The 24,453-nt window shown below is 51.2% G+C and overlaps 1 protein-coding gene across 1 annotated transcript in view; it reads right to left on the bottom strand.

Annotated features, from left to right (window-relative positions):
- The window catches only part of TGME49_249810 (activating signal cointegrator 1 complex subunit 3, putative), a 27,638-nt gene extending 3,185 nt beyond the window's left edge, over positions 1–24,453 (bottom strand). The window contains exons 1-28 of the mRNA XM_018780915.1: positions 22,333–24,453; positions 21,535–21,791; positions 20,844–21,063; positions 20,078–20,220; positions 18,439–19,367; positions 17,335–17,623; positions 16,600–16,753; positions 15,859–15,981; positions 14,688–14,949; positions 14,160–14,244; positions 13,398–13,607; positions 12,131–12,310; positions 11,475–11,687; positions 10,854–11,039; positions 10,184–10,353; positions 9,446–9,639; positions 8,484–8,607; positions 8,090–8,206; positions 7,445–7,659; positions 6,580–6,774; positions 5,703–6,130; positions 4,549–4,725; positions 4,216–4,281; positions 3,516–3,742; positions 2,575–3,228; positions 1,769–1,961; positions 1,031–1,219; positions 198–393 (exon numbers count right to left, since the gene is read on the bottom strand). Coding sequence (XP_018635053.1) covers positions 198–393; positions 1,031–1,219; positions 1,769–1,961; positions 2,575–3,228; positions 3,516–3,742; positions 4,216–4,281; positions 4,549–4,725; positions 5,703–6,130; positions 6,580–6,774; positions 7,445–7,659; positions 8,090–8,206; positions 8,484–8,607; positions 9,446–9,639; positions 10,184–10,353; positions 10,854–11,039; positions 11,475–11,687; positions 12,131–12,310; positions 13,398–13,607; positions 14,160–14,244; positions 14,688–14,949; positions 15,859–15,981; positions 16,600–16,753; positions 17,335–17,623; positions 18,439–19,367; positions 20,078–20,220; positions 20,844–21,063; positions 21,535–21,791; positions 22,333–23,989 — 8,053 coding nt within the window. The 5' untranslated portion in view covers positions 23,990–24,453. The remainder of the gene's footprint in view (positions 1–197; positions 394–1,030; positions 1,220–1,768; positions 1,962–2,574; positions 3,229–3,515; positions 3,743–4,215; positions 4,282–4,548; positions 4,726–5,702; positions 6,131–6,579; positions 6,775–7,444; positions 7,660–8,089; positions 8,207–8,483; positions 8,608–9,445; positions 9,640–10,183; positions 10,354–10,853; positions 11,040–11,474; positions 11,688–12,130; positions 12,311–13,397; positions 13,608–14,159; positions 14,245–14,687; positions 14,950–15,858; positions 15,982–16,599; positions 16,754–17,334; positions 17,624–18,438; positions 19,368–20,077; positions 20,221–20,843; positions 21,064–21,534; positions 21,792–22,332) is intronic.

Raw genomic sequence — 24,453 nt, 5'->3', positions numbered from 1 at the left:
CAGGTAGTTGAAATTCGACGCTTTGTTTTAGCGGGGTCGTGGCGTCGATCGCTTCTTCTCTGCGCGCCTCTGCCCTTCTCTTTTCCTCCATTTTTTTTCGGCTTCCTCTTTCTGCTGGCCTGCCGCGTCTCCGTGCGTTATCTTTGCGAGTCTTCTTCAGCATTTTTGTTTTTTTTTGCAGAGACAGGTGCACCTACCTTGACGGAGCGGCTGCGGAGGACTGTGCTCAAAAACGGCCTCGTCGTCAGACGCCCCCTCGGCTTCTTTCACGAACAAGCGAGTGGAGACGCGAAGGCGAGGGAATTTCTTCAACTCCTCGCAAATCTCATGGGTGTGCTTGTCTGTGAATCCCGCCTTCAGTAGCACTGCCGCGGGACATTTGTGTTCCACGAGCTGAAGAGAAAAACGCGGAGAAATCCAAGTGGAGAAGCGTCCTCTTCTGAACTGGGCATCTGCCTGAGTCGCCCTGTCTCCAGGGATCGTGAACGCGACGCGTCTGCAACTTTCAAAACGCAACACACTTGGACAGACCGCCAAAGGCCTCTGAAGGCGACGCAGAAAGAGGAAATGTCCCCAACAAGAGAGAGGAAAAACGAAATGCAGAGGGCATGCAGCGAACTGTGCGTCGTTCCTCACTCTTCGATCTCCGCGTCTCCCCCCTGAACAACGAGAGATCGACGCCCGACATCGCTGCGAGACTCACCAGACTTGAGACGACGACCAACAGATCACTGGATCACTGCAGGCGCGAGTCACCATTCAGCATCCGAATTTGAACTCGCTTCACACACAGAGTCCTCAAAACGAGATCGACGCAGACGAGCATCGGTCACCACCGGGAACTGTTGCAGACAGGCACTTGCGAGAGTGTGGAAGCAAGTGCATGCAGTGTTGCACAAGCAGAAGAAAGGGCGAAACGTCTTTCTCGGTACCGCTGGACCGTGAACCAAATCGCGTGAGAGCGGCAGGGAAGCCTCAGAGTCCCGCGGCAGACGCCGACGCCGCCTCGACGTCCTGTGGGTGTTCTTACAAAGGGGAGAGAGTGAATGCCGAGGCAGGATAGACGACGGAGACGAGAAGGCTCTGCAGACCTCAGATGCTTCAAGGCGCGCAGCGAAGACCGCGCTGGGTGCGTCGCTTGAATGAGACACTGGAAAAGCAGAATGACGTCCAAGGCGTACCGCAACTGGGCTTCTTCGGTGCAGATGTCCAGCATCGCCTGATCGGGAGAGAGGGGAAAAACACCGGCGGAGGAAACAGGAGGTACGCCTCCAAGAAAAGACGAAGCAGCAGCGCTCTCAAGCCTCTTGTTGAGGACGCGCCGGCTGGAGCAGAAGAAAAGAGAAGGGGGATGCTAAGAAACGGAGACGAAAGACCAAGAACACCACGGAGAGAGAAACGAGAGACCAAGCAAGCACTCAGTCCAGAAGGAACTGGCTGTAGATCGACCAATCGAGACAGATATCCGACAGGGTTGTGGAACAGACAAGACAGTCAGGCACTTGGCGGCGCTCTGTGGCCCTGCGCGACATGTCTGAGGGAAACAACGGCACCAAGGAAAGGAGAGATTCATCGCTGTCAAAAGAAGAAACAGGGATCACGACGACATGAGACGCGACCCAGATTGGCGGAACAACACTGAAGGCCGCTGCCGGACAACCGTGTATCCTGGCGAGCGTCCGATTCGGTCGCTCCCTCTCTCTCTCTGTTGGTCTCTTCTTGTTCGCCGTCTCCTTCTCTGCGTTGTCGATGGAGCGCTCCGTCTCACCTGGAGGATACGCATGGCGTTGTCGAGCGCAGACTTCAAGTCCGTATTGTAGTCGGCGATCGGCACTGGCAGCTGAAACATCTGCGCTTGGAACAGCAGAAAAGTCTTCGTGTGGGGTGAATTGACTGTTGAGGCGTCAATGGGATACGGACAGATGGCACTGAAGTCCGCGTTCAGGTTGTCCTCGTTGTGCCTGAAATCGCATGGAATCGCAGAACGGGTGGAGCCTCGCCGAGGCGCAACGCTTGTTGCTCGCTGCTACTGGGCTTCGAGAAAAAAATGCTTGGAAACAAAGAGTGCAGATGCAAGACATGCATGCAGAGCGATATACCAAAAGACCTGTCTAGCTGCGCATCCATGTCTTCTGCTTCTGTGCATTCGTTCACACAGTTCGAGACATGAGAGGCCCTGCGCACCGTTCCATTCCGATGGCGACGTCCGCAGAAAAGACATGGGCAAACTCTCACACCCATGCACGCAAAGCGCGAACAGGAAGACATTCCCCACAACTCAACAAAAAAATACATTGATGCGTGTCATCAAAACATTCTTGTCCTATCGTATATATATATATATATTTGTATGCTTATATATATATATATATGTATATGTATATATATATATGTATATGAATATATGAGCGTTCTGTCAAGCGACTACAGATACGTCTGTGTAGGTGTTGGTTCTCCACAGGTGAATAGGACGGTGAGGCCATTTTACAGGGAAGAAGGCGAGACCGTGGTCTTTGGTCTTTGGATCCTCTCCGTTGCTTTGGAACTGGCTCCCTTTCGAAATGGTTCGCGCACCTGACAGGCATTTGTTTGTATTCGGGGACATCTGCGAGGAGTTTGACGATGTCGACAAAGCTGAGTCTTCGGTTTTCTTCTTCTGCTTGCGCAGGTCTCAGGGCGTCAGACAGCATCTTTGCGGACTTTGGGGAAATATAGTTGACGCATGCAATTCGGCCTAACGGCGTGGACTCCAACACAGGTTCCAGCGAAGTCGGCCCATCGTCTTCCTCTTCGAAAATGTCTCTTCCTTCGCAAGTCTTTCTTCCTCTTCCCCGGCGCGCGGGCTTCTTCTCCTCAGACAACGCACTGAGCTCTGCGCGAATCGCTCGCGCTTCCTGCCCTCTTTCCTCTTCGTCCTGTTCTCCGTCTTGTTCATCTGCGTCTGCGCTATGGCGGAGTCTGCGTGTGACGGCGTCTGCCCGGGTCGCATCGCCGCCTGTGACAGCCTGCAACTTCTCCTCGGCGGTGGGGAACCGCAGTCGGAGAGCAGAGGCTTCGAGAAGTTCATCGAGCGCTTCGCAGACCGCCTTGTCGACGAACGCGGCAATCGCCGCTCGTCTCTGTCTCACTGCCGAGGCCTGGAGCCTGTCTCCTCTGGACGCGAAGGAAGATGTGAAGTCTTGAATCATCAGAGACGGATCGTAGTAGGACGGATTCGACGTCAGTCGTCTGCAACGGTGTGGACAAAAAGACGTTCCGATTGTACAAAAGCAGCGGTACGCGGCGCGTTAGAACGAGAAAGGAAAAGGAACGGTGCGCAGATCATTTACGCTATACACAGCCTCCTGTCTTGACGAAGGAAAACATGCAACTCGAGTACTGAGCGTCCGAGAAGCCTGGATTGACATGCGGCGCTAACAGAGGAACACACAAGAGAGGGCGAGACCGCTGGGGAACCTGAGAGAAGGAGATATCTGCATGTGTATCCAAAGCCGAGGCGACGAAGCGAACCTCACCTGAAGAAGTAGGTCCATGTGAGGTACTCTATCGCTTGCTGCTTCGTCTGAATGGTACCTCCGACAATCTCTGCATTCAAGTGCTCGGCGAGAACGTTCAGGAGACACGACTCGACAGGGAACGGCTGATAGAGAAAACGTTTGTAGAAATTCTTTTTCGGTTCGTGACAGAAAATCACAGCCACCGCCTGACTGTCAAACTGCGGCCTTCCTGCGCGACCGATCATCTGAGGAAAAAAGAAAAAAAAACGGACAGGCGAAAGAGCAAGCGGCGCCAGCGGCGAAAATGACACCCGAACGCAGGGGGGAGAGACAGCGGGGCGCATGCGAAACGCAGAAGGCGCCTACAAGAGCGCAGAGAGGCGGAGTGAGAGCGAGACGGATGGACGACTAACCGGTATGAGGGAGAGGCAGCCAGCGCGAAACGAGAGGCCAAAACCGCGTGGTGGACAGAAAGGAGCAAGACAATGTGGAAGGCGAGAGAAAGCCGAAAAATGAGAAGGAATCTGTCCGGATTATGGTCAGGGAAAGTGAAAACCAGGCGGGCGATAGTGGGAGAGAATATGGAAAGGAAAATATCCCCATAAAAGAGAGCAGAACGCAAAGCATGTTAAACGTGGAGTTGTTGAGGTCAGGCCGACGTTGGAAGAGGTAAACGGAGCCTTCACGGTTTTCGTTCTGCGAGAAAGAAATCCCTCACCTGCAACAAATCCGTGATGGGGAAATCTTTATAACGGTTCGTCTCTGCGTCGTAGTACTCTGTTCCCTGCAAGGAGAAAACGAAGGAACTGAACTGTTTTTAACTGGCGGCAAAATCGTGAGAACGCACGGGCAGACAAAGGGTGTCAACTCTTGAACCAGCCAGTCAGAAGAAGAGTCCTCGGACCTCTCGCAACTCGCAGTCTTCAAGAGGAGTCTGACAGCGCTGGGCCGTTCCGTAGGTCGTTGGAGACACGACGATTCAGGCACTACCGGGGAAACAGGAAGGACATGCGAAATGAGAGAAGACGACCCAGTCACCTTCGGCGTTTACCTTAACAACGACCAGTCTTGCCGGCAAGTTCATTCCCCAAGCCAGTGTGGCTGTCGCGACCAAGACTCGGACAAATCCTTTTTCGAAAAGGCGAGCAGATACTGCCCTGTCGTGGGGAGACAGCCCGGCATGGTGAATCGCGACTCCGTGGTGCAGAGTCGTACGCAACGACGCGTCCTGAAAAGACAAAAAACGACATGGAAAAAGCGAAAGGATCAGCGGGAACACAAAGCTCAAAGCGAGAAAGAAGAAGAAAAGAGGAAAGAAGAAGAATAAAAGAAGAGGAAAGAAGAGGAAAGAAGAAGAGGAAAAGAAGAGGAAAGAAGAAGAAAAGAAGAGGAAAGAAGCAGGGAAACGAGCACAGATGGACAGAAGAAGAGAAATGAGACAATAGGCCAAACGAAAACCAAGCGAAACAAAAGAAAAAGAGAACACTCTAGAGGGTCCGCGGGGAGAACGAGGGGACAGGAAATTGGAAGAAGGCAGACAAGTGTAAGTACAGACGCATGCACTGCAAAGCGGCATCACGCTCGGAAGAAAACCAGAAAGGTAAATGGCAAAACGACTCTCGAACCTTCTAAAGATGAAACGTCATCCAGAAGTCAAAGGATGCGCTCCTGCGGAGTTCCAGTCTCTCGAAATGTATCGTTATGCGCAAATCGACACATCGCCCTATTTCCGGATAACTATATACCTACATATATATATATATATATATATATATATATATGCTTGTAATTATGTATATATATATATATATATAAATACAAATAATGATATGCTTGTAATTATGTATATATATATATATATAAATACAAATAATGATATGCTTGTAATTATGTATATATATATATATATAAATACAAATAATGATATGCTTGTAATTATGTATATATATATATATATATATATATATACGTTTCTAGGTTTGCATCCCTTTACGTTTATGTCGCTCTTGACATTTGCATGCGATATATCGGAGCGTATATCTCGTGCCGTGACTGGGAAGAGTGTGCATCTCTCAGCCCCTGCGCGTGGAAAGGCCTCCTGGACGGACGCTTGGTTGAAGGAAAGCGAACCAAACTTTTGACGCAAAGTATCGCACATAGACAGACACGCCAGAGTAAAGTCGAAGCGCAGGATGTCAGACGCACCTGAACAGACTCGACAGTCTGAGAAAACTCGTCAGCTTCCTCCGGGCGGACGTCGAGGAAAAGATCTGTCGCATGCTCATGTCGAGTATGCAACAGAGACACCAGTTCTTGTGCGGTGCGTCTCGTCTGTCGCCGAGAAGAGACGAACACCAAGGAGGGCCGCAAAGCAATTGGAGAAAAGCGACGAGGACCAGCTGAAGACGAAGCGGAAGAAAACGAGGAAGAAAACGAGGACGAAGAGGACGAAGAGGAAGAAGAGGAAGAAGACGAAGAAAAGAAAGTACAAGTGCTGTAGACGCCGTTTAAGATCTCTGGCGGCGTATGCATGTCTTCCGCTGAGAGGTCGGGGGATGCATGCGTGAGGAGCGCCTCGAACACCGGCTTGTTCATCGCGTTCATTCGAGGACAATAATGTTTTTGAGGGAAGCCTGAAAAGCGAAAGTGCAGGACCTCATGGGGTGTACATACACCGTGTCTCTATTCGGCAAGGTCGCCAGTGTGGCAAGTTCGTCGCGCTTGGAAAGCGACCCTTGTCTTGGCGTTTTCTCTCTTTCCCTTGATTTCAGTTTACGCGTCTTTCCTCGCGTTCTGTCTCGTGTGCTCGGTTTTTCTCTTCCCCTCATTATTTCTGCATTTCTCTTGTCAGCTCGCTCTGACTTCGCTCTCTCTCTCTTCTTTCCTGTTCCCTTCGTCGGCTTTTTCTCGCATTTCCTGCGCTGCTTCTTCTCGCCTCCCGTCTCCTTCTGGATGCCCTTCTCTTCGTCATTGCCTTTTCCCCTCCTTTCTCTCTTTCCTCGCCTTTCCCCGTAACACTGCTTCCTGCATTCTTTCGTTCTGTCTCCGGGGATCGCCGCCCGGCTCTAGGCTGCGCTCTCACCTTGGATGTGCACGGAGCAGGGAACCGGCCGGACGGCAGGTTTGAAGTTGAAGAGGCCGATTTTTCCAATGCCCAGCCAAGCCGCAACGTCTGACGCGTTCGCGAGAGCCGTGGAGAGGCCGACGAAACGAACTGGCTGGTCTGTCTGACTGCTCACGTACCGCATCCGACTCACAATGGCTTCCAGCACTGGCCCTAAAGAAACCGAGAAAACCAGAGACATATATATATATATATATATGTAGCGAGAGGGCGAGGGATAAGGACGCGGAGCGAGAGACAACGACACACAACTCAGACGCATATATATATATATATATATATATATGTATACCTGTAGTCACGAATATGCATGTGGATATCTTGAGACACTGTGAAAAACACAGTTTTCGATTACACGACCTTTTGTATATTTATCGTGTTATGAATATAAAGGTATTTTGAGAGAGGGAGAAAGGCACATGCCTCAAATTTGCATTGCAGCGTCGACGCATTCATGCACTCATAAAAACGTCTTTCCCGAAGATACCCCATACACGAAACACACAAGTATAATATATACATGAATGCATATATATATATATATACATATATATATATATATACATATATATACATATATATATACATATATATACACATATATATATATATATATATACATATATATATATACATATATATACACATATATATATATATATATATACATATATATATATATATATATACACACATATATATATATATATAATTAGGTAGACACGCCGTCAACGGACTGAAGATTTGTATGTGAAAAGACGCTGGGAGGTCTGATGAATGGCAGGCGAACAGAAGCCTGAAAGGCTTGGTGACATGCACTTGCCTCTGTCTTGTCCGAGCAGGTGAATCTCGTCGATGACGACAAGACCTATTTGCTGGACGAACCGCCGCTCTCTCCACTGTCGAGACAGACCATCCCACTTCTCAGGTGTACAGACGAAGATGTCTGCTTTCCAGAAGTCTCGCGCGTTCTCTGCCTCCGCATCTGCCGTGAACTCTGCGACTCGCTTCTTCAACTTTCCTTCAAACCGCGCTTTCCTGAAGCAAGAAGTCTCACAGAGAAGCGGCGGAGAGGAGACGGCGTCGAGAGAGTTGCGAGGACGCACTCGCTAGACACGAGAACGCGAGATCCCAGAGAGACTTGGTGAACGGGTCGAGCGCGAAAGGGAAGTGACAACGCACAGGTTCAGGAAGAAAAACGCGAGATAATCAAGGAAGGAGGGAGGGGGAAAGACGAACGCGACTCGGCAACACACGTTTCAAAAACGCAGCTGCGAAAAAAGGAAAGAAAATTCGAAAAAGAGACACCAGAGGATGAAACGCGCCCTCTCAGCGTGACGGGGGTAAACTGGGCTGGCGGTCGTGTCTCCCTCTCGAATGCGGAAGAGAGAAAAACCGTGAACCACAGAGAAAAATCGAAACAAATGCCCTGACCAAAGAAACACAGACGAGAAAAAGAAACACTTACCAGTCTTCGAGACGCTCGGCGGCAAGTGCCTTCAAAGGAGCAATGTAAACAATTTTCTGCTTCGGCGAGGTAGCGAACAATCGCAACATTGCCAGCTCCGCAACAATCGTCTTACCGCTTCCTGCAAGGAAGCCAACCAAAGACTTCACAAACAGACACATCCACATTTCTCCCTCCAAACTGTAATATATGCACATATATATACATATATATATACATATATATATATATACATATATATATATATATATATATATATTTATACGTATGTCTACCTCCCGTTTGATTGGGATGAGGACGAGAACAGTGTTGGATTCGGGATCCCCGACTGAGTCTCGAGGAGATGACTAAGGTTGATAGGGATGGCCCGCGCCGCTGTAGGTCTTGTTTTAACTTGCCTGTGGGGGCGCCCAGAAGCACATTGTAGTTTGTGTGGTAGCAGACGTGGAACGTTTGCGTCTGAATTGGATTGAAATACAGGAAATTGTAGAGCGCCTCGAACTCCGGATTGTTCAGTGCTGAGGGCGAAGAGGGAAGCAGAGCCGAAAGCGAAACTGCGACATGATCCCGCAGCACAGTGTCGACAGCGGAGAAAGCAAGAGGAAACCGACACCGAAAAAAACAAAGAGAGCATCCAAAACGGCGCGCCACAGAGAGCCGAAAGACAGATATCCCGTAGAGGGAAGCCAAGCGTCTGGGCGAACGGAGCGTCGACAAAACTGCGTCTCCTTCATCAGACAGAAAAACCAGACGCAAATGCCTTCGTCGTGTTGAACCTCTGCGGCGCGGCCGCCGAGACGTCTCTACACCTCTGAAGGTGCTTGCGCATGCAGAACCGAACTTCCATCAAAACCTGCGCGCTATCGAGATAGGGACGCCGGACAGAAAGACCATCTGCATCGACAAGCTCCTCTCTCGTTTCCCTCACTCCGGACTTGGTTCGCGCTTTGTGTCCCCGCGTCTCGCTGGTGTTGCTCAGTGGATACACGGAAGTCGGCAAGCATTGAAGCTTTGTAGAACCAACGAAGGGAGACTCAACTTGCATGCAACGGAAGCACACAGAGGTCGGAGCTCTCCCAAAGGTCAACTCTTGAACGGCGAAGATGAAGAGTGCACACAGTCATGGTAAATGCGCTTAACACAAGGCCATGAAGGGCACTGCAGAACTTCGCTCCGGTGACCCCAAACCTTAAAAAGAGCGAAACCAGTGGTTCACAGTGGTTCAGCTCGCGGTATAGATACTCCCCAGAAGAAGGCCTGTTGCCTGCAGCTCTGTCTCGACTTCGTCTGCAGACGCTTGCGACTGTGCGGCTGCCAAGAGAAGAGGGATTTCGCAGCTGGGGTTTGCCTGCCCACCTGTGCGAGGCAGCGGATGCAAGTCGAGCAGTTCGGTGTGGGCCTGACGCTTGTCAGGAAGGAGACAGTGCCGCACAGAGAACAAATGCTGGAAGGAGACACCGACCCATCTGTCGGAAATCACCAAGACCTGGAACTGCGTGGAAGTCGGCTCGTGAAGAGGCAACGCGAAAGATACCTCCCGCGCCTCCCGGCTGAAAGCAACACGGGGATCCAGGGGAAAGCGTAGGAGGAGACAGAGGGAGAAAGGGGAGAAAGGGAACTCTCGCGACAGAGCGAACCTCAGACGCACCAACAACCGTGAAGCCTCCTCCTTTCCTCGCGCCCTCGCGTTCAAGGAAGATACCCTGTGCCCCGTTTCAGCCAAACATACAATGACATGAAAAATAGAAATGTACTTTTATATACATATAGAGATGTACACAAATACGTATTTATATATTATTTATATATGTATACATACATACAAAGATCTACGGCAACCTGGACGAAATAAACGCATATATACATGTATATATATATATATATATATGTATGTATGTATGACAAGATGTCATCTGATCTCTGTGGAGAACGACAGAGATAGGGACGCATTCATAAATATTCCTGCATAAATTTTCCTGTATAAAAAAATACAGGTGTCTAGGTAGATGGACGCATGCATCGAACGAGAGGGGGGAGTTGCGCGAGCGAGTTGCGGACTGGAACGAGAAGAAGAGAGGCTTTTCCAGAGCGTACATGTTTTCTTTCTGCATCGTGACTTCTTCGGTGTGAAGGAGACGCTGGGTGTCGACGTCCGCAACCCAGAGGTGAAAGAGTTCTCCATTTCCATGCCACCAGGCTGACCATAAAAACTCCTCGGTGAATCGCAGTGCGATCGACACGCGCAGAATCGCGGCCGTTATCGGCTGGAAGGAGCGAATTGGACAGAAGGCACAACGCGACGTATCAGGTCGTCGTAGCAAGTTACTCCGACGCACAACGCGGACTCATTGCTATGCTATCCTTCAGGAGAGGCCCCCCTGTCTTGAGAGAGTGAAGAGAACATGCGCGCCAGCGAGAAAAAGGACGAAAGAGAGCTGCAAGAAGGAAGGAAGAAAGGAAGGAAGAAAGAAAGGAAGAAAGGAAGAAAAGGAGCAACCGGGGAACGGAAAGGACAAAGGATGAACGCGAGAAGAAAAGAGGGGATGGGAGGAAAAAAGAAGGAAAACGCAGCATGATTCTCGCGCTCTCTCGTGCTTGCCCGCGCACAACGTGAACTCCACACTGTTCGTCCGCTTCTTGCCGCTTCTCTCCGACTCTCGGTCTTTTATTCTCTGCGGGTGTTCCCTCCCGCTGCCTCTGCGCCTCTCCCCCTCCCTTGAGTTGTTTCAGTTTCCATTCACAGCGTCCATGCTCTTGCCTGCACATTAACGTCGAGTTCCAGATCGGGGACCATCCGGATGGCAAGCGCGACGTCCTGGCCGTCGGCCTTGCTGGCGACGAGGGAGGCGATTTCGCTGGCGCCTAAGTCTCGCAGTCGACCCAGCGCAAACTGATGCTTCTCCAGGCGGCTCACCATCCCTTCTCTGAGCACCAGTCTGTTTTGCTTTCCCTGAAAAAAAAAGCAACACACAGAACGGAGAGAAAACGCATGTTTCAACCTGCGCGCGGCGCGGGGCGGGGGACGAGGCCGAACGCGAGAGCAAAGAAGAAAGCATGCCATTTAGAGCCACAGTCAAGGAACAGCGTTCTCGCACCCTCGGCGCCTCAATTGACAAGCACACATGTCTCGCCTAGAATACAGATGCACCTGTATATCGACAAACATATATAAATATATGTATATATATATATATATATATATACAGAGGTCCACGCTGAACGTGATACGGTTAACATAGGTGTCCACACTCGTATACAAACACATATAATATTCATATATATACATATATGTATATATATGTATATTTATGTCAATTTTTATGTATGCTGTAAATGTATTTAAATGGAGTTTTTTATGTGGAGGTGCAGATGTGTGAGAGCTTACAGGATGTTCGTTGGCTCGCGGTACGTAAGGTTGTCTGCGTTTTTGTACGTCGGGGTCGAAGCAGTTGGGATTGCAGAAATGCATCAAAACGTGAGAAGTCGGCCACAAGCCTCTCTCCACTGCCTTGGTCCACTCCAGGATTTTCTCTGCTGAACTGGCGTCGCCCTGAGAGAGGCTGGTGACGAAGAGCGCGCGACACAGTCGCCCAATATTCTGAGACGCGCCAAAACAAGGAACGCGGAACCTCCCGCGTAACGCAGGGCCAAGCGCGATGCGAGAGAAAAGAAGGAAAAATCGTCGAGAGAGAGAGAAACAAACGTCGCGTTCTTTCGCCTCCGCAAAGACGCGCGAAAACGAGGAGATCTGGACCCCGAGGCAAGCAGGTGATCTGAGGGAAGTCGAGAATGTCCCCGCGTTCTCTTCTCTGAAATTCTTAACTCTCTGTGGGAGCGAATGAAGGACTGCTACGCAAACGAGAACGTAGACTGGCCAAGGTGTGAAGCGCAGAAGAGACAAGACACGGACAATCCCGCTGACACTGTCGGTCGGCTGCTTCGCATGCGTGAGATGCCGCGAGGGACATGCGCGCGCATGGAGGCAGCGCGTCTCTCTCGCGAGCGTCCAGCTTCTTTATTTCTGAAGCGATAAATCCTCACGGCCTGAACGTAGTTGGAGTCGGCACAGAGGGAAAACGCTTTGATCGGCGCCTGTGCGAGCGCGGCTTGGACGAGCGTCTGAACTTTCGCCTCTGGCGCGTCGAAGTCGCCCACAATCGGCACTCGGCAAATGGCGCTTCTCCGCAAGTTTGACAATTCGCTCTCTTCGTCGTCTCGAACCTGAAACAAGAGAGAAAGACGCGCGAGCAACAAGGATGTCAATCCGCGTCGACGCGGAAGGCGCACGCGAAGGAAAACAAGACGCGAACGCGAAGGAAGACAAAGTTTCGGCAGACTGGGCACACTCCAGCGCGACTCAGAGCAGCCGCCACACTGAGGTGTACATACGTCCGAAAAGGCTGGACTGACAGATCCTGAAAAGGGGGAGAGGACGAGAAGAGGCGAACGCCGTGAGATCCGAGGTCTGCAGAAGTCGGAAGGAGTGAGAGAAGACGATCCGCCACACCGAAAAGTACGAAAACGCATTCGAAGTTGAGTCGTATGCGGGTTGCACAACTGTGTGCCTGGCTACAGAGAAATGTGAATGTTTGCCGTATTGCTTTTTGTGGGGCAGGTGAAACGAGAGACGCGTTTCGTCGGGGACTTGGCGTCGTCTCGAATTCGAGCAGCCGAGAATACCTCCGATCCTCTGTGATACGGCGAAAGGTTCTCTAGAGGCAGACGCCAGACATCCCCAGCGACTCGAGCGTTCCCCGACCCAGTGACATCTCTGTTTTCTGATCGCCGGATGTCATCTTTCAACTCGAGTGAATTCGGCGTTTCTGGGGATGAAGTCGTGTGCAGAAACAAACAGGAAGCGCAGCGGAGGAATTGTGTTCTGAAATAATCGACCGAACAAGCGACATAGACTGCGAGGCGAGTCGACTTCCGCTGTGGACTGAATCGCCGAACAAACGCCGCAACATTCTGATGATGATGCTGCTCACGCCGCAACGAGAGTGAAATCTCCCCGTGCAGTTGCCTTTTCGTCATAAGGCAAAGACGCTTGGGGGTCGAGACCTCCATACCAGGCACGCGACGAAGAAAGGCGTCTCTGTCGCCCAACAGACGTTTGCAGAGAGCGCGAGTCACCGTGATCTCTGCGCCTTTCGAGGCCGCACCAGCGCGGCGTTTGACGTTCTCGGAACCCACTGTCGCTTCACAGTCAGCGACCATGCAGGCGTCCGTTTCGCGGGGCCAAGAGGCTGGCGAACCTCCAAACTGTGTTGCTTTAGCTTGCGCAGAGACACCGCTTCAATTCGCATACCTTGAGAGACGCAAATTCCTTCGCGAGTCCGAGGAGACGTAAAATCACTCTGTCTTCGTCCACGCCAAGTTCGACGTCTTGACGAAAGAGTGAAGCTGTTTCGTAGTCCACGTAGTAACGACAGGCCATGCGTCCGAGATTTGTGGGGTCGAGACGCTGCGTTCTCGAGTTAAAACGGATCAAGCGGTGCTTATGGAGCGTCTCAGCGGCCTAACAGCAGAGGCGAACAGACAGACAGACTTCAGCTGAAGAGATGGAGACGCTGGTTCAGAAAGAAAAGAGGACGCAGGCGACGACGACGCGCCGCTGGAACATGTCGGTTTCGCAGAACAGGACAGAGCGCTTCATGCCTTGAAGGACAAGACAGAGCGTTTCTTGCCTTGAAGGACAAGACAGAGCGTTTCTTGCATTGAAGGAGAAGACAGAGCGCTTCTTCCACTGAAGGACAAGACAGAGCGTTTCTTGATTTGAAGAGGAAGGCGTCGACAAGGCGCGTCTTGTGCATGCAGCAGAAATCCCCAAGTGGTGCAGACGATGAACCTCCAGTGCGCAAAAGAGAAGGCGAGGGCTTAAGACGAACACCCAGGCAAACGGGGTCGGGTATCCTGAAAGTCAACAAACTTGCCAAGGAGGCACTGCCAGTTTATGAGAACGAAAACGTGAGGCCTGCTGCCGAGAGGCGCTCAAAGCGCACCTTGACCCACAGAACGCAGGATAAAGTCCAAACGCTTTCGAGGAACAAAGGCCAGTATGCAGGCTTACGTCGACAATGAGTTTTCGCCGAAGAGCACACAACTCTGGGTCGTCCATCAGGATCGTCTCGTCTGCGCCGTAAACTCTTGGGTTTCTGAGAATGCCAAAGAAAACAGCGGAAAACACCAACCAAGCAAAGGCATCCAAGGCCCAGAGAACCGATCCAAACCACTCCTCGTTGTCCACGCACAATACACATGCAGCTACACGTCACGCACAAACACACATAAATAAAAATATATATGAAGATATGCATATATATATATATACAAGATCCTATGGCGCGCATGTGAAAGGAAGAAACAAATTAACTCTGTCTAGGTTTGGGTGTGCATAGGTACAGACACATATATATATATATATATATGCGTATGTATATATATATATATATATATATGTACGTATATATATGCATACGGATACTTATAGATGCATGCATGAAGAGTGTATATGGACGTACGAAAGCATATAGATGAGGAGTGGAGCGTATAAAAATAGAGAAGAAGTGGATTGTTTCTTTGCTTGTGAGTTTCTGACCTGCACATTCGCACGAAGCAGAAGGTGTATCGCAGCCAGTCGACGGCTTCGTCGACGGAGGACACAGTGCCGATGGCAACTTCTGCGTTGAGTGCGTTTTCGAGATTTTCGAGAAACTTGCTCTCGACTGGCAAACTGTGCGTCAGCTGTCCGACGTAGCGCATGAGGCGTTCATGCCCCTCGGTGATAAGCACAGCAGAGCCGCGGGTGTCGTACTGGGGGCGCCCAGCTCGACCGAAGATCTGCAGGACGTCCAGGACGCCTGCAGAAGAGACGAAACGAGGCTCGAGGGCAGCCGCGAATGGTGCAACGTGGAATCGAGGCGACGCAAGTCGCAGAGAACGTCCAGATGCTGGAACGCGGCGGAGAAGCGGCGAGAGCGAACGAGAAGCAGGCGCAGCGAGAAATCAAGAGCGAGAGGTCAAGCGCGAGAGGTCAACAGTGGTGACAAGCAGCAGAAGAAGAGAGAGAACAAGAGGACCGGGAGCAAGAAGAACAGAGGAAACTGGAATAGGCGATACAACGGGATGAAGAGATTAGGAACGAGGGAAGGAAAGAGTCAAAGAGAGGAAGGACACAGAGACCACGGAAGAGAGGGTAAGAGCGAAAATTCGCGAAGACAAATAAAAAAAAGAGGAACAGGGAGAAGCTTCACAACAACGGACGGCTGGGAAAGGATACCCCAAATCATGCGTGGAAAGAGAAGACAAAGAACTCCAAGCAGAATCGACTTTTGCCCGCCTGCCTTTTCACAACCTCGCGCGTCCCTCTGTATCTACGCTGCACCTTTGCACTTTTTCAACGTGAGCAAACAGAGGGCAGACTGACTTTAATGGGGACTCCACGGTCGACTCAATCACGAAAGAGAAACTTAGGATTATATGCAAAGATAAACGATGCTACATCAAAAAGAAGAACGCGATCACGTGCACCGTTTCTCTCTCTTTATATATATATATATATATATACATATATGCGTATATGTATGTGTATGTGTATACATATATATTTGTAAGAATCGATATCTGCGTGGGCGGCAGAAGGGTACGGGGGCGATAGACAGGGTCGATAGGCAGATAGACAGGAGCTGTGTCCAGTTCAAGCTGCGCAACTGTCGCGTCCTGCTTGAAAACGAAACGAAGACGACCTCCTGTCTTTCAGAAACTCCTACTGATGTCGCGGAAGCCTCCCGATTTAGAGTCGTAGACGCTTGTTCCTTTTATGATGACCGTGCGCGCCGGCAGGTTCACTCCCCATGCCAGCGTCGCTGTGCAGCAGAGCACTCGGACAGCTCCTGTCAGCGGAAAAACCAAATAAAAATAAATAAAAGAGAAAAGGAGAAACCAATGAGCGACAGAGACACAAAGTGCGAGAGCACAGGGGTGGATCCTGCCGCACAGAAAATAAGAGAATCGGTTGAACGAAATACCCAGTGCACACCAGTGCCTACGTATATGTGGTCCTCCATATATCTATACATATCTATACATATATACATATATACATATATATATATATATATACATATATATACATGTGCCGCCGCCTACCTTGTCGAATGGAGACGTATAGATGGATGTATTTACATATGGCATTGCACAATTTCCATATAAAGGCCTGAACTGAAACGATGTGCATGTGCCGTCTGTTATTTTTGTCGCGAAAAATGCTTCGTCCACTCATGCATCCGTTTGTGTTGCCTGCAAGTCTGGAGAGCGACTCTGGGAGTGCTGCGATGCGCTGCATTGAACGGCCTGCGCCTCGTCGCCTACGCGACGACTGAGAACAGGAGCTGAGGAGGAGAACAAAAACGGCAAACGAGAGCCGAGCGAAGGCCAGAAGAAACCACGGCTCAGGCGACCACAGGAGATTAGGGTACTTCATTTGCTTTCCCCTTTTCCTGTCTTCTGACCTGTGCGGAAAAGCTTCTCAGCCAAGAGACGGTCGCTCCTCAGAAGGCCAGCGTGGTGAATCGCGACCCCGTTAGAAAAAAGCGAAGCGACCTCTCGACAGCGGGACTTGTGCGCCTGGCTAGCCAGCAGCGCGTAGCTCGAAGACGCCTTCGCCTGCCGACAAAAAACAGAGACATCTGAATCAGACACATGCAGTCCAATCAACATATAGACCCTCGCATATATATATATATATATATATAGATAGATAGATAGATATAGATATATATAGATATAGATAGATATAAATATAGATATAGATATAGATGTATGTCCATGTATAGATACATATATGGATGCATATATATATATATATATTTATATATATGTATACATGTCTGTATAAGTATATTTGTATTTATGCGTTCCGATCTGTACGCGCATCATCTGCACTCATACGTTGACGAGAGTCTGTGGATGGACGTTTGAAGTCTTTGGCTGTGTGTGGGTGGTTAATCGCAGGATTGGGGGGTAGACACAGACGAAAGCGACGCATCACTTGGCGAACGCACGACACAGATTGATGCGAAACTACGGAGAGAGCAGCTCGTAGCCTCGAAAAAGATGCGTCCGCGCTCACAGAGAAGCGTTGTGGTCCAGTGGCTGTCGCGTCTTCTGTTCTTCGTCGTTTTTTCATCGCTGCTTCTTTCGTTTCTCTTCCTTGTTTCCTGTTCTTCGCTTCCGTTCGACCCCACCTGACTGACGAAGAGTCCAAGATGTCCCTGAGCTTGGGCTGCCTGGACGAGGAACTCTGCAGTCGCGACCGTCTCCCGACGAGAATGCACAAAGACGAGAGCTTGATGCCCGTTTTTCACAGCTTCCACCACCTTTGCGTAACAGACGTCATTCACCTTCTGCCGTCGCCTCTGTGCGTCGCTCTCCAGCGCTCCGACCAGCGTCTGCTCCAGAGGAATGGGCCGCGTGTCTGCGCCGAAGAAAAACGCCCTGCTCGGCTCGACGCGAAGAAACGCCGCGACGTCTTGCCTAGCAAACGCAGGGAGAGACAGTCATCTGGATGTGATAGTTCCATCAAACCAAAAGCCGCTTGTAAGAAGATTAATCCAATTAAATATGATAGACATTTAGCATCTGTCATTAACATATGAGGATAAAAGGCAACTTTAAGGGAAGGTCACAGCCTCCAGGACTTCGTCTGCAACACACAGCGTCCACTTACCACGTGCGTCTGCAAACAATTCTCAAAGTTCTTCAGTAGTCAAAAAAACGCAGACACAAAAATATTCAATTTCACATATATATATATATATATATTCATAATTATATTTATACAGACACATATATATATATATATACATATATATACATATATATATATATATAAAGACATTCTCAAGATATCTGTTCAATGACACATCCTCGATGGGCATCCTCGACGGTTTACGAGGTGTGGCACGAAGCTTTTTCACCGTCTCCTTCGCACTCTTCTCTTTGCCTGTTTCTTCGCTCGTTGTGTTCACTCTCCTTCTTCTCTTCTCTTGTTCTTTCTTCCCTGTCCAGGATGCTCTCCCCAGTCGTCCACCTCGTCCTCTCCCGCGTGCTTCTTCCCCTTTCTCTTCTTTCTCTTCTTCTTCTTCTTTTTCTTCTTTTTCTTCTTCGTCTCCGTGAATCGCACTTCGTTCTCTTCTTCAGTTCTTCCTTTCATCTCTGTCTCTTTCCCTCGTTCTCTCTCTCTCGTTTCTCCTCCGTTTGCTTCTTCCTCTCCTGGCTGGTCTTTCTGCTCTTTTTTTTTCTCTCTGCGCGGTGGGCCGCCGCCCGGTCGCTTCCTCTCTCCGTCGCACCAGTTGGGCAGCGTCGCGGAGATTCCGATGAGCCGGGTGTGGACTTGCGTTTCCTCGACATGTCTCAGAACGCGCGCGACGATGGACTCGAGAACGGGACCTCGTTCGTCGTCGAGGAGGTGGATCTCGTCGATGATGATGCACTTGACGCTCGTCATCAAGTTCCTCTCCTCCGCCTCCGAGTCGTCTGCCCCGAAGTTGCTGTTGCGCGCATTTCGCGTCAAGATATCCCATTTCTCGGGCACCGTGACTATCACGTGGACGCTCTGCATCTCGTGCGGGGACAGCGAGACGTCGCCAGTCATCTCCTTCACAACGAGGCCGACCTTCCCGAGCGCGGCCGCCAGCTTGTCCACCACCTCCACGACCAACGACTTCATAGGCGCAATGTACACAACCTTGAACAACCGCGCAGACGGCGGCGAAAAGCGTCCATCCGAGCAAACGGAAGCAGACGCAGGAGCCGGAGGCGAAGCCGACGAAGAGGAGGCAACCTCGGTGTTTGATCCTTCGAGGCCATGAATCCCGCGGGCACAACTGAGCGAAGGCGCGTGCAGGTCTTGTGCAGCTGCCGACCTGTTCGTTTCTGACGCGAGTTCGAAACAAACAGGTTCCTCGACGACGCACGACGGCTCGTCTCCGCCGTCGACACCTGAACGGCCTGCAGAGCGGTGCGAGACGCGAGGTCGCGCACGTCCCCGCGGCGCGATCTGGAGAAACCGGTGCTCGAAGACTTGCTGAAGAATCGACAGGACTGCGACATTCGTCTTCCCTGCTCCCGTCGGCGCAGACACCAGCATCGACTTGCCACTGAGGAACGCAGCAGCATAGACTCGAGACTGCAACGTGTTCAGGTGCGTCACGTTGGGGAAGCAGACGCGCGCCCACGCAGGCAACGCCGCAATTGGAATCAGCGACGACTGCGGTACCTGAGAACAGCGACGCAGACGAACAGACTGGGGAATGAGGGAACGGTGAAGAGCCAGAAAAGAAACGAAGCAGAGGGGAGTGAGGACGAAGCCGGAACGACACAGACGAAGAGAGAAGACGAAGAGAGAAGAAAAGAGGCAAGTGAATGAGTCGAGAAGCAAGGCGACTGCGCGACGTTCGAGGGTCAGACAGGACGAAGGAAATGAGAGGGACCTGTGGCGAGTGATTCAAAGAAACGAGGTAAGCCACGAGAGGCAGGGAAGGCGAATGGCAGGAAGCTGCAAACGAGAAAATCCAGGAAGTCTCTCACGAAGGTGCACCGGCACGCCACCGAGACACCCAGGGTCGTTGCCATCCTTCAGCGCCATGCAGGAGCTTCTTTTTCTTTGCAAGAGTTGGAGAAAAATCGAACACCCCACACCCGCCGCAGTCTTCGAGGTGTACGAAACCTCCTGCACTCGCACACGGATTCGGATCAGCTCCGATTGCCCTTCAAACTCGCGCCTCAAGAGACGCGACTGTGTTTCACACGAGGATTTCTCCCTCGTTTCTTCCGCATGACAGTGCCCTCGAGCCGCGCTTCTTTCGCGCTCGTCTGGTCCTCCCCGCGAGCGTTTTTTTCGCGTTTTCATCCGAATTCGTGGTCGATTTTTTCCACTTCGGTTTCGACGCTTCAGGCCTCGCCCCCACCCCCCCCCCCCCCGCGCACCGTCTTCGTCTCCGGAGGTGGAATGAAAACTTCCTCGATCTTCTGCTCCTGTCTCCAAGTTGCTCCTGCCGGCAACGTCGAGGGAGCGCATGCAGACGCGACGCTCCCTTCGATCTTCTGCCTCTGAGTGGGCGGATCTCTGCCTGCAACGCACACAGGCCAAAGTCAAGAAGAGGAAAGCAGAAAACAGTGAAGAAAGAAAAACACTCGGAAACGATTGCCCTCACGTTCACGCAGCAGCCTTTTGCCAGCCATTCTTTGCGACGCACGGTCGAAAGACACGAGGAACGAGTCTTCCAGATCTCTCACAGCAACCACTCTAACTCTCTTCCAATTCTCTCCCTAACGCGTCAATGTCAATAAAGAAATGCACCTCTCTCTCTCTGTATATATATATATATATATATGTATATATATATGTATATATATATGTATATATATATATATATATATGTATATATATATATGTATATATATGTATATATATATATATATATATATGAATGTAAATAAGGATAATGTGTACGCTTTTCTACAAATTCAAACACATATATACACACACAAATAAACATGTCTATACGTAACAGGACAAGCATATATAAATACATATATGTGGAGATGTATGCAAGATAGTCCAGATCTAGGTTGTGCAGTTCTGTGCATGAGGCCGCTGGCGCGGGTGTGCGTTTGAGCGTTTCTTTTTTCGTCTCGCGCTCCACTTTGGTGACTGTCCTCGACGTCGCCGAGCACCGCGGCGAAGACTTACGAGTGCCGGGAGCTCGCGGGGCGTCTTCGAAGTCTTCCTCGAGCAGGACATCCAAAATGCTTTCCTCCAAAGATCTGCCTTCTTCCCAGCCTGGTACCGTTCGCATTCCGCAGGCCGACGAGTCTTGCTGCATCGCAAGCGCCGCCTGGCGACGCTGCTTCCCTTCCACTTTCTGCTGAAGCCGTTGGAACAACATTTCACTCTTCCTCTGTATGAACACCTGCACGACGCCACAGACTCAACAATATCGATGGCAACGCGTTCAAGAACACAGAAAAGCCTGCAGATGAATGGAAATACGCATACATATATACATACATATATATATACATAATTGTAAATATGTATGGAGAGAGCGATACAGAGAAATCGTGTTGACGAATGTATGGATGTATACATCACAAATCTACATATATGCACACACATAGCCATGTATACATACATATATATATATATATATATGTATATATACCTACTTGCATAAACACACACGTCTACAGAATATATATATATATATGTATATGTGAATATGTGAATATCTATGTATTTTGCCGGGTAACACTGTGAACGAGAGCAGGACGCGTATGAGACTGTCTCCTCTAGCAGTGGCTAGCGTATTGTCACTGTGGGACTTTGCATATTTTCTTCGATGCAGTGTTGCATGCGGCAGATTTCGCCCCCAGTCGCTCACCGAGGCTCCGACGAGTTGTCTCGCAGTAACTCTGGCGCGACGCTTTTCGTTTGCGTTCTGCTGTGCTTTCTCGTCTCGCAGCCGATGCAACTCTCTCAGAAAGAGCGACGCGTTCGCCACGAGCATGTCAAGGAGGTGGATGCACTTCGCTCCCAGGAGATTAAACAGTTCACTCGAAACGCTTTCCCGCTTGCCGGGGCAAAGCCCAGAGGAGGCGCCAAACGACGAAAGCACGGCCAGGACGGCGGCCATCAAAACTGAAAAAAAATGAAGAGAAGGAAACGTGTCTCAGTGTCTGTACACCCGACTGCGTTTCGCCTGCGACTCCTTAACCGTCGCCCTCTGATTTTCTCTCCTTTCTGCGGCTTCACTTCGTTTTCAGGCGTCGCTCTCTCTCTAAGGTCCATGAGTTCAAAGACTAGTTTCTCTAGAATTACAGAATACATTTGTCCATAGAACGTTTTTCGAGGAATTGGTGAAGGAACCGAACTTCTTCGCAGTTTAAGGTAAACGAACGTACACGTTCGTATAAAACGCAACGTTTTTTCTCGCGCTCCTTCAGCCATCTCTCTTCTCCCTTCCCCCTCCTTTCCCCCTCCGTCCCCCCTCCACCGCTTCGCATCCCTCTCCATGAGCGACGCGGAACGCCATCTCCCTCCCCTCCAGCTGCCTCGCGGGCATCCTTTCGTCGTCCTTCTCCTTGTCGTCCACCGCTGTGTGGTTTTCGCCTCGAGAAACGGAACATCCCGGACCTTACCTACCGCTCTTCTCCTCTACGTTTCTGTGCGGTTTCCTCACCCAGTGTCTCGCCTTCTCTGCTGTCGTGCCTTTCCTCCTCTCTGCATGCCGCGTCCTCGTCTCCTTCTGTGGCAGACCAGCAGACGCGTCTCAGCCAAGCGAGCGGCCTGAGTGAATGCGTCAGGTTCGGAGAAGCGGACGGGGATTCGCTCTCGCCTTCGAGCGGGTGCAGCTGCGCCGTCGCCTCCGCCGCGAGCGGATGAAATGCCGAGGAAGAGAGAGGCAGGAAGCTCCTCTCGGACTTCTCGCGAGTCGCAGATGTCTCGTCCATCGTCCTTTCCACCGCAGGGTGAACGTACTCACTCACGCTGCCAAGCAGGTCTTGCAACGCGGTGTCCTGACTGTGCTTCCGAAGCGAAGAGGACGAACGGTCCGCGGCTCTGAGGGCCGCCAGTTTCGCGACCCAGTCCATGCCGTACGGAGACGCATCCACGAGGTCAGCAAGACAAGCAGCGGCATCAGTCTCGGCTGCTGCAGCTGCTCTGTCGACAAACGATTTTGCGTCGACAGAGCGACAAGCAGCTCGCCACCACGGCGACATCAGCAGCGCGGCTGCGAGTCTCGCTTCTTGTTCCTGACCATTTTTGTTTTCGCCGTCGCCTTCGAGCGGAGAATCGTCTGCGGCACCCTCGCCCAGGATCGCCGCTGAGTCTCCGCCAGCCTCCCCTGGCTTCGAGTCCTCATTCGAGTGTACGTACAGCGCACGCTCCCAGATGAGGTGGGCGTCTGCGAGCAGCATCGCTTTGCCGGCGTCCACGACTCTGGTGAAAAAAGCTTCTCCATTGCCTTCTGGGAGGAGTTCTGCGAGGAGCCCCAGCAGTTCGACAGGGACTCCTGTCTCCGATTCGGCTCGACAAGAAGACGACGGAGGAGCCAGCGCGAGAAGATGGGAGGCGACGGTGTCGTAGACGAGCTCTGCAGCGACTTCGGCGTTCTGCCCGAGGCCTACGCCCTCTGTGACAAGCGCGCAGAAGGCTGCGAATGGCGAGGCATCTCCGCCATCTTCCCCTGTGAGAGAAAGGGCGTTTTGGCCTCTTTCCGAGCCAGTCTTGGCTCGGCCGTCGGGAGCACCCGAGAGAGGCCGAGTCGACGAGACAGAGAGCGCAGGCTGTAGAGACACCCGAAGGGCCGGCTGCGTGAGGACGTAGTCGCGGACGCGGGACGAGAATCGGCGAGGAGAGAAAGCAGAAGAAATCGTCTGAGGGGAAAGCGGAAACGCACTCAGGTCCACCGAAAGAGAAGAGTGCGAGGCGAGACCGTTGACAGAAACCGCGGGATGCAGAGCCTGCGGCGTCGGAGAAGAGGAGGAAGACGAAGAAGATGCAGAAGACGTAGAAGATGCAGATATTGCAGACCAAGGAGGAGAAGGAAGAGGGTCGAACGTTTGAAGGAGCTTGTTTCGTTCCGCTGCAGCTGTCGCAGCGTTTGAGAAGCGAGGACCGTTGTGAGGTCGATTCGTCGCCTGTCGTGGAGTCTGAGAAAGAGAGGCCTCGCCGTCTTCAGTGTCTGCTGGAGATCTCGACTGCGAGAGAAGGTCGGCGGTGAAACGCCGGAAGAAAAGAGGAGAAGACGCTCGCGAACGGGAAGCGAAGGCAGCCGAGGAGGGAGAGGAGGGAGAGGACGGAGACGAGGGTGGACGGCGAGGAGGGTACGTCATCTTCAGAGAAAAAAATGCAGACGCGCAGATGAGAGAAAAGGGGGACAGAACGAGGGCAGCACAGACGGAAGCCGAGAGAAGAGGGAGGGAGAGGAGAGAGTCAGAGGAGAGAATCAGACGAGAGAATCAGAGGAGAGGCAAAGAGAGAAGAACAGAGCGAGGAGAGACGAGGAACTAAGGAAGAGAATACCCCTGGGGAGACGGAGGAGAACAGACGTCGTGGAGTTGGGAGAGGAAATCTTTGGAAGGAAGAAGAAAACTGAAGGACGCAGAGATCGAGAAGAACTCGGGAGAAAAAGAGAGAACGAAGTCAGAGTGGTACACACAACGAAGCCGACGCAGAAGAGAAAGTCCATGCGAAAAGCGTTCGCTTTGTCGCACAGCGCCGCGGTTACATCTTCTAGGGAAACGAGGTAGAAGAAAAACAATAGGAGGATCAGAAAGCAGCGAAGACAAGGAACTCA

Source organism: Toxoplasma gondii, chromosome XII (assembly GCF_000006565.2).
Source record: "Toxoplasma gondii ME49 chromosome XII, whole genome shotgun sequence".
In the NCBI taxonomy this organism is placed as follows: Eukaryota; Apicomplexa; class Conoidasida; order Eucoccidiorida; family Sarcocystidae; genus Toxoplasma; species Toxoplasma gondii.
The sequence above is the reverse complement of the archived record's forward strand: the minus strand, read 5'-3'. Positions and strand labels throughout refer to the sequence as shown.